The sequence below is a fragment of the Aplysia californica genome, unplaced genomic scaffold (genome assembly GCF_000002075.1).
Source record: "Aplysia californica isolate F4 #8 unplaced genomic scaffold, AplCal3.0 scaffold00041, whole genome shotgun sequence".
In the NCBI taxonomy this organism is placed as follows: Eukaryota; Metazoa; Mollusca; class Gastropoda; order Aplysiida; family Aplysiidae; genus Aplysia; species Aplysia californica.
In genome coordinates, this window is record NW_004797311.1 from 87,730 (window position 1) to 97,434 (window position 9,705).

The window sequence follows — 9,705 nt, forward strand, 5'->3', positions numbered from 1 at the left end:
CACGGCGGGATTTGATTTATTGTTGGGTAATTCCGAGTGCATGATATTTGATAATTCTTTTGAGCACGGCGGTTATCGATTCAGTGTTGGGCAATTTTTTGTCTCCGTGAGTATGATGTCAGTGAGTGGGTGGTTGGCGGGTGCTCTGGTGTGGTTTGCTCCTTTTTTTCCTATCAAACTTCTGTCGTCCTTGTCTGTCCTCTTTTTTGGTGTATGTTACTCTCTTGTAACACGTAATCTATTCTTCGGCACTTATATAACCTTATTGTGTTGCAAGTGCCGTAAAACTTACTAAAACTAAAAACAAGAAAAGATGTCAGTGACTGGTCTTAAGTTCTTGTACTTGCGGGTGGTTGGAGGGTGCCACTGGTAGGTTGTATGCACTCCTTGACTTTCCCTCTGTCTGTCAGTCTGTCTCTCTGTCTGTCAGTCTGTCTGTCTGTCTGTTTGTCTGTCTGTCTGTCTGTCTGTCTGTCTGTCTGTCTCTGTCTCTCTGTCTCTCTGTCTCTCGGTCTCTCGGTCTGTCCGTCCGTCCGTCCGTCCGTCCGTCCGTCCGTCTGTCTGTCTGTCTGTCTGTCTGTCTGTCTGTCTGTCTGTCTGTCTGTCTGTCTTTTTTCCCAGCGATAAATGATTATTACTGTATCGATGTTATTCTCTTTACTCAAATAAACAAAAGTCAACTTCTTTTCTTTTCTGTTTGTTGTAATAGGTTTTTCTTTATCGCCCCCTTCGACAGGGGCTTCCTATCCAGGCCTTCGGAGCTAACTCGAGCTGAGAGGGATATAACGTCCCAGCAGACTCTCGATAACAATTATTTCCACTCCACTTGTATGTAGATAACGCATAATATCTATGCTCTGTACAGCATGCTCTCTGTGCATAATAATAGATAGATAGATATATAACCTTTGTATTGCGCAAATCCCCCCTCAGCAGCAAGCTCAGTGCATTTCACAATCTATACTGTTACCCCACCGGACCTGAAAGCTTTCCGAAACAACCTCAACTTCCTGGGAAGCATACAGTGCAAGTGGCCATTTATAGGCGCTAAAACTAAAACACTAACGTACTGACAAGATCTTTCGCTGTCTATGGCCGGGTACCCATTCCCACCTGAGTGGGGTGAAGAAAATTCGTGTAAAGTGCCTTTCCCATGGGCACAACGTCGGGCCCACGGTTCGAACCCCCCGAACTCGCAACGTCACGATTGCGAGTCCAGTAGCCTAACCACAAGGCCACAGACAAGTATCATTGCCCCCAGGAGACCCCGGAACACTAGAACACTTAAAAACATTATCGGCTTCCCACGACGTAGTACAGTGCATACAGCCGATTAAAGCGCTCAAACACTAACATTAACAAATTGACAAGACCTCTTGCTGTCTATGGTTGGGTACCATAATTTCACTTGTATGAAATGAGGAAAATTCGTGTAAAGTGCCTTTCCCAAACACACAACGTCAAGCCCCTGACATGACCTCTCTGTTACGGGTCCAGTGGCCTTACCACTTGACCACAGACGCCTCTTAAGTACCGTTCTTCTTCTTCCTTCTTCTTTTCTTCTTCCTCGTTCTCGATGACAGCAGCTAGACCGTCAATCCGATGTCGCGCACAAACTGTGCAGTTCGCTTCAACTCTGAGAGACTGCCAGAGAGCTTTCTCTCAAGGGGAGCCGCATTCTGCCACGTCTGTGTGCGAAGGGTGGCGTAGCGCGGGCAGTGCTGAAGGATATATAAAATACCGTTAGTGCGTCGAAATGCTTCTTCATACTCAAAACTCCTTCTTTCCTATCCAACATCTCTCGTCCTTATTAACCCCCCCCCCCCCTCCTTTTCTTTGTATTACTCTCTATTCTTTGGCACTTATCTGAGTTATTTCTGTCACAAGTGCCGTGAAACTCTAACTATAACTAAACCACAAAGAACGGCACCTATGTGACCTAAAAACTCTTACTAAAGCATAAAACAAACAGACTATAAAATACTGTTACTGTGTCATTGTGCTTCTCCTTACACTAATCCAACCTTTCCACGGCACAAGCTGGGCCTAGGCTTGTTCTTCTGGCTACATTGTAGTGCTTCTTTTTCTGTCGAGTCAGTCGAACAATGCCGTTCAAGTCTGGCTATTGTTTGAGAAATTTTATATCTTTGTTTAACTTCTAGCCCGCCGACGGGCAGAGCAGCTCCCCCCAACCCAATTTCTGCTCTCTCTCTCTCTCTCTCTCTCTCTCTCTCTCTCTCTCTCTCTCTCTCTCTCTCTCTCTCTCTCTCTCTCTCTCTCTCTCTCTCTCTCCTCCTCCTCCTCCTCCTCCTCCTCCTCCTCCTCCTCCTCCTCCTCCTCCTCCTCCTCCTCCCTTCTCTCCCCTCTCTGTCTCCCTCTATGCCCCCGAGCGCGTGCGTGTGTGCGTGCGTGCGTGCAAGCGTGCGCATTTGTGTGTATGTGTGCTAGACATATAATCAGATTTCCGTCCCACCAGAGAGCACACTTATGTCACGGGATTGTGTTTATATAGCGCTTTCGTCTCATTGCAAAGGGGAAGGGCATGTGACCGAACGAGAATGGTTTGGTCACGGTACACTTTAGATCTCATGAACAAAACCTTCTGGAGTGGGTGGTTGGAGGGCGCCCCTGGTAGGTCCTGCTTTTTTGTAGGTCCTGCTTTTTTGTAGGTCCTGCTTCTTTACATGTCCCCCCCCCCCCCCCCCCCCCCCGGTCGTTTCTATTTTATTTTTTTTCTGTAGACCTGCTAAATGACAATTATTGTGTCGGTGTGCTTCTCTTTACTCAAACAAAAATAAAAAAGGGTTAGGTCTCACGAATAGACTTCAGGAGATGGTGGTTGGCGGATGCTCTAGTGTGGTCCTTATTTCTCCTACTTCTTTTTTTTTTTTTTTTTGGTATGTTATGTGTATGTAACATATCGAGTCTTCGGCACATATGACCTATTTGTGTTGCAAGTGCAGTAAAACAATCTAAACAAAATTTAGGGTGGTCGACAGACCCCACTGGTACCTCTCTTTTGTTTTTTGTTTTTCAGGTGTCTGTCTTGGTTGATATTTATATTTATATATATTTACATATATATATATATATATTCCTTGATTGAGTTTTTTTGGGCGGGGGGTTCAGCACTACGCGACTTTTCTTTTGTCGATAATGCTAGTCTTTACTATTAAAAATGGAGAGTAAAAAAAAAAAAACAACCTAAACAGGCAGAAGTAGACCTAATTGTTTGTGGTTGGAGGGTGGCTCTGGCTGGTTTCACTCCTGTACTATTCTGTGGGTTTTTTTCTTTATCTGTCTGGTTTTCCCTCCCAGCCTATTTATTATAGTTTGACTGTGTTGTAACTTTGGTAAATTTGGTACTTTTTTAAGAATGTGAATTGTATTTTTAAACTCTCATCAACACGATTTAGATGTTTAGATACTTTGGGAGATGGATGGGCTGCTTGAACCCTGCCTGTTACAAACAACCTGTGCAGAGAGGGATGCAACTTTCCACCTGACTGGCAGAGATATTTGATTTTCAAAAACTTTCCCCACTCAGGATTCTCTCGTGTTTTCTGTGTTCAACGGTGAAGTGCCTAACCGCTACACTATAGTGTAGATGCTGGTGTGGTACTGTACCCGCCCCCCAAAAAAATTGTTTAAAAAATAATAAAACCACAACAACAGCGAGAACATTCAAACGATCTGAAGTGATTGACTCATGGACAGAGAGCAGATTTTTATGACGGTTGGAATGTCAGCTGTGTTTGTTTCTCCCAAATTTTTGGTTTGTTTGGTTGTTTGTTTGTTTTTTGTTCAGTTGTTAGATCCTTGACACTTCTGTGAAATACCGACATCTGTGGCTTAGCAGTCAGGTGCTTTGTTGTCACAGGCAGAGGATTTCCCCCCCCCCCCCCCCCCCCCCCCCCCGGGGGCAGTGCCACTGACTGTAGTGTCTTTAGGCCATTTCCAAAGGGGGGGAATCTGATCTACAACAGGGAACTGCTGCTTTTTCTTTCCTTAGCCTTACTATTGTCATTTTCCTCTACTTCTTTTGTATGTTTGTCACACTCTTGTGACCTGCTATTTCCGGGGTGCCTTGATAGTCGAAGCAGACCTTGTGCTGTTGAAGCTAGAGAGGTGAGCAGAGTAAGTCTGATTCTCTGTAAAGACTTCTATGTTGACACCCGCCCCTTAACGCTCATATGACCTTATGCAGTTGCGAGCGCCGTAAAACCCTCTACTATAATTTTTTTTTAAACAAAAAAACACTGAGGATGTTAGTTCGGTCCCATGTGGGGAGATCTTTTATCAAGTATGTTCATCTTTTGTTGAATGGGATGTTGTATCCTTCTCCGCCCAGATTGGCCCTAACACTACGAACAGGCAGGGTCAAAGCAGCCTGCTAAGCTTTCAAAATGATTTAAGTTGTATTGCTAGGGGTTTAAAATATGTACAATTACATTTTTAAGAATGGTTGATTGTGGAATTACATTTATTTGGTGGGGAGGGATGCTTTTTGTGTTTTGCCTATTCTTTCCTGGGAAACATTTATTGTCCTTATGTCTCTCCTCCTGCTTTTCTTTGTGTGTTACCCTTCTGGAAATGTGTCAGTCTTCAGCACTAATATGACCTTTGTGTATGACAAGTGTCATACCATATATACACATGAAACTCATACTAAAGCTTTGAAAAAAATTCATTTCATTTGTTTCTTAACTTGGATTTATATTTCTGTTTTTGCACAGTTGTTTGAGAGAGCTAGTGTTATTTTATTTTTTATTTCATTTTGGTTGTTGCACAGTTGTTGAGAGAGCTAATTTTGTTGATTTTTAGATTTTGATATATGTCATGACTTGGTGGAATCAGGCGCTCATCTATTTTTGGGCGAATGGGGTTATCGGTATCATCTTAAAGCCTGTTCATTTGCCTTCTTTTTCGTGAAAAAAAATATCCATCTGGGTTGAATCGTCATCATCATCATTGCCTTTCTCACCCTGCACCAGGGTATAGGCCACGGACAAACACCTTCCAACTTTCTCTATCCTGGGCTAGCCTCTTGATGTTATTCCATGTCTTCCCTCTTTTCTGTACATCGATTTCTGTGATTCTTCTCCAGGTTACACGCGGTCTTCCCCTTGATCTCTTACCCTGTGGGTTCCAATTTAAAACTTTGTGTTGAATAGAAGTCATAATATTTTCAATTGAAGGAGGTCAAGTTAGCTTGGTTTTAGAGGTAAAATTAGCGAGAAAATGGCAGCCAAAGTTTGGTAGCTTCCATAGCCTGAGAGTCCTTGGAAACTGAAAATTTACATTTTTTTGTGCCTTTACTCAATGTTTTTCAGTTTAAAAAATTTGTTTTTAAAGGGACATGAAAGGTGTTGAGCCGAAAGAAAGAAAATCGGAAAAAATTTCCCCCTCTGCCAAAAAAATGCTGATTTCTTTGATTTCCTTGTTTAGACGAGCGCCTGATTTCACCATGATTACTCACAAATACAGTCAGCCACTGGTATCTCAAATTCGTCAGAGATTAGAAACAGTGTTCGAAAGCAAGAAGAATGAAAATGGAAAGCAGAAAATCTCATGTGTGCACAGCCGACTCCTACATCATTCCTTTTCTCTCATTTCGTAGGCTTACAGAAAGTTACGCCTCTTGCCATCCGCACCGCGCATGTTCACCAGCATGATTGCACCTGTGGCGAGCCAGTCATGCGGTGGGGTCAGCATCACTTCCCCATCCCCCCTCCTTCTCCTGTCTCTCTTGGTGAGACAAGGTCCACATTTTGGCTGTAACAGTAACAAAGAAACGCCTACCCGCGGCCTGAAAGACTGTAAAGCCGGGTCTGTAGTTGAGAATGCAAAGTGGATTTGTTCGAGATTCAAGTGTTGCGTGCTCCGAGTGTTCGGGAACTCCGTTAAGTCAGAACAAAGAAAACGTAGGGACTGAAATGGGACTGTGCTGAATGTTCAAGATACCCAAAAATTGGTGATTTTCGTGTTCGAGATTCATGGACTCTACTGTATTTCTGTTTTTGCAGTTGTTGAGAGAGCAACTGTTATTTATATCTAAATTTTGATATAATATATTTCTGTTTTTGCACAGTTGTTGAGACAGCTAATTTTATTTGTTTCTAAATTTGATAGATATGTATTTCTGTCTTTGCAGAGTTGTTGAGAGAGCCTTGTCGGTTGTGTTCAGCGTGAAGCCTCATGGGATCATGATAAGTCTGGGTTCCATCCTCTGTGCGATGTTGTGTGGTCCGGTCTGATGGGGGCAGGAGCGTCAGTCAATGGTCAGAGAAGTCAAGATCAGGTCAGTGAGTGGATGGGTGGTTGGCGGATGCTTTGATGTGGTTTACTCCTTCTTTCCTATCGAACATCTTCTGTTGTCATCTGTCTGCCTTCTTTTCTGTGTATGTTGCTCTCCAGTAACACTTCTAATCTTTGGCTCTTATATGACCTAATTGTATTGCAAGTGCCGTAAAACTCTTTCTTAAACAAAACAAATCAACCCCTTTTCTATAATGAACTATCTAAACGTTGAAACTATACTACAATTGTAGATATTATGAATAATAATTTTTCCATTCCTATAGAGTGAGAGGGGAGGACTCTTTAACCTCAAAAGATGTGCTGTTTACCAACTTGGCTATGAAATAATTGACAATTTAAAGGCAGACCTATGCAGTTGAAAAAACCACATGGGTCACTCATGTGCTGTTTACAGACTTGGCTACTAAATATACTAGAGTCGAAATTATCTAAGACAACAAGCCCTTGCCTAGAAAAAAAATGGTTGTCTTAAACAGATAGACGTCTTGGACAGTTTTTTTATAATATAGAAAAAAATATGAAGCTTAACTTCAAAAGTGGTCATTTTTTACAGGTGGTTCCTGACTGTCTTTGACAGGTGGCTGTTAGAGCAGGTTTTGCAGGAACTGACATTTCAAAGTTTAAAGGCAGATCTATGCCGTCGAAAAAAACAACCCAATATAGATCATTTGTAACACTTCTAAACGTTGGCACTTAAATGACCTAATTAAGTTGCAAGTGCATTAAAACTCTTACTAAAAAACGAACAAATGTATTTCTACATTATTTTTTAAAAACCGAAAAAAATTTCCCTTTGTGACCAGAATCAAGGGAACAGACGGAAGAACCGCTCGGTATCATCCCCTCTCCATAGCAACAACAACAGCAGTGGTGGTGAGTCTTCGGCTCAGAACTCCTCTGCTGACACTGTATCGGAACCGTCAACCATGAAGATGTCTTGTGAGATCTGCTCGGTCACCTTTACGTTTTTCAAGAGAAAGGTAATCTGGTAATGATAATGTTACATGGCATTTATGAAGCGCATGTCCGTTATTTACAATATTAAATGCACTCTACAAGACATTATTATTTAGTAGCCTACAATGGCGTTGAAATACCTGCAGGGTTCACACACTAGGACACATTAAATGACTCAAATATGTATGTGTATATATCAATATATCAAAGTATAAATATTTGTAGAGATATCTAATGTGATCTGTGCCGTATGTTCATTCTTAGGCCACTGTTATTTTGTTGTATGTATATACATTCCTGCTCTGTTCCTGTTGCATTTTTTAAAGACACAAATAGACACAAAAGGCAGCAAGTCTCACATTTTGCATTAGTATGGTGGTGTTTTTACCCTGCCAATAGATAGAAACCGGGAAAAAGTGACTGGGGCAATTAAAGACCTGAGAGGAAAACTGATGCTCCGTTAGCTCAGTTGGTATTGTTTCTGGACTATGGAGTGGATGGCCCTGGTTCTAATCTCCAACCGGGCATTCTTATACTCAGGTGGTTGTGGGGGAGTTGTCAAGGGTCTGAGTGGGTGGTTGGTGGTTGCTCTGATGCGATTTGCTGCTTCTTTACTATCATCTGTTGTTTTCATCTTTCCTCCTTCCTTTTTGTGTTTGTTACTCTCTTGTAACACCTCTGATCTTCAGTACTTATTTGACTTTATTGTGTTGCAAACGCCATTGAACTTACTAAAAAGAACCCCAGAAAAAAAGGCTCTCAACTAATTCGTTTCAGTTATAATAGAAGTGGACGTCACTTTTGGAGGTCCGCCATTTGGATAATCTAAGAGTGTTGAAAGAGGGGTATTAGATTCACACATTATTTTTTTGTTTTTACACTCAGGAAAAGAAAAATGTGGACATAAAAATACTAGAAAGATGCACTGGTCATTGGGGTCATTAATTTTGTACGCTCGTCCTGTGATATAATAGAAAGATACATAGGTCATTAAGGTCATTATTTTTTTCACCCACTAGGTGGTATAGCTAGAGAGGATGCCTCATCGGTCAATTCAGTCATAATAATTTTTTTCCTGCCGTGTCCAGAAATCATGTCAGGAGTGCCACCGGTACTTCTGCTCCAACTGCCTGCCCAAGCCACCGTCCAGCTCCCCGGTCGGCAGGCAGTGCGACAAATGTCGGACTCTGATGTCTGGCCACTTCACCCGGGACGACCTTCAGGGCTGGAAGATCAAGGACATGCGCTGCTTTCTCAATGTTCGCAACATCTCCACGAAGGACTGCCGGGAAAAGCACGACTTGATTGAGCTGATCCTGGCCCACTTCTGTACCAAGCCGAGGCAGTCGATAAACGATCAGGCCAAACATGAAGATCTCGTGAGGCAGATGGCTGTGAGTTGTGTTGTTTTGGGGTTTTTTTTCTATTTTGGGGTTGTTGTTTTTTTGGGTTTGTTTTGTTTTTGCTTTGTTTTTTGTTTTGGTTTTTTTTTGGGGGGGGAGGAGATACCTCATTTGTAGTGTGGACTGCATGACCACAAAACATGTCAATGTGCTTCGTTTTACTCAGACTAACAAAACAGTTATTATTTCATCCCAGATCAGAAGCTAGGTGTTGTGTTTCTGTTGAGTTTTATTTGTATTTTTTACTCTTTTTTTCCTTTTATTTTTTTCCACCACCAGGCTCATGTGAGGGACGTCAATTCCGTGAACAGTTCTTCACTTCCGGGCGAGAACAGCAGCACTCAGCCAACCCACACTGAGCGACCGTCTGCCACTGCCACACAAACAAACAACGTGCCATCATCATCCTCCTCCTCCTCCACCTCTGCACGCGCTCAGCCATCATCATCATCATCGACAACAGCAGCAACAACAACAACAACATCATCCACACCGCCATCATCAACAGCAGTGCCTGGCCCCTCCTCCTCCTCCTCCCACTCCTCCTCGACAGAAGCTGCTGGCAGCCGAGTCACGAGGAATTCACGGGGTGATGCAGCAGAGCCCCCCGGGGGAGAGGAGGGGGGTAGCGGGGGGCGGGCGGAGGAGGTGGTGCTAGACCGGGACCAGCTGAGGGAGCTGCTGGAGGATAAGGATAGAATTCAGAACTTGCTGGCCAGCCACACGGAGGAGGAAGGGGAGGCGGAAACTGTGAGTCATTCCGCTCTTCCTGTTGTTACATATTGGTTTTTATTATTTCGTTGTGATTGTTTGAGGGAAGACCCGGGTCGGCGATCCAAGGCAATATCGATACAATTTTTCAAACTATCCAACTTTTTGTTTTTTTGCGGAAAAACATCCTTTGACATCTGTTCTATCGAGTCAAAATGAAGAAACTAGGCCAGGGCAAGATCGACGGCAAAAAGACTCGAGGCCTCGATTCCAAAACTGAAAAAGAGTCGAGGAATCGACTCCGATTTTCGAG

At 43.0% G+C, this 9,705-nt stretch overlaps 1 protein-coding gene across 1 annotated transcript in view; it reads left to right on the forward strand.

Moving 5' to 3' along the window:
• Positions 1-9,705, forward strand: part of LOC101847559 (E3 ubiquitin-protein ligase RNF34) — a 30,378-nt gene that overhangs the window by 11,915 nt on the left and 8,758 nt on the right. The window contains exons 2-6 of the mRNA XM_035968145.1: positions 6,155-6,301; positions 7,125-7,301; positions 8,367-8,672; positions 8,961-9,128; positions 9,162-9,431. Of these exons, the coding sequence (XP_035824038.1) occupies positions 6,257-6,301; positions 7,125-7,301; positions 8,367-8,672; positions 8,961-9,128; positions 9,162-9,431 (966 nt within the window). The 5' untranslated portion in view covers positions 6,155-6,256. The remainder of the gene's footprint in view (positions 1-6,154; positions 6,302-7,124; positions 7,302-8,366; positions 8,673-8,960; positions 9,129-9,161; positions 9,432-9,705) is intronic.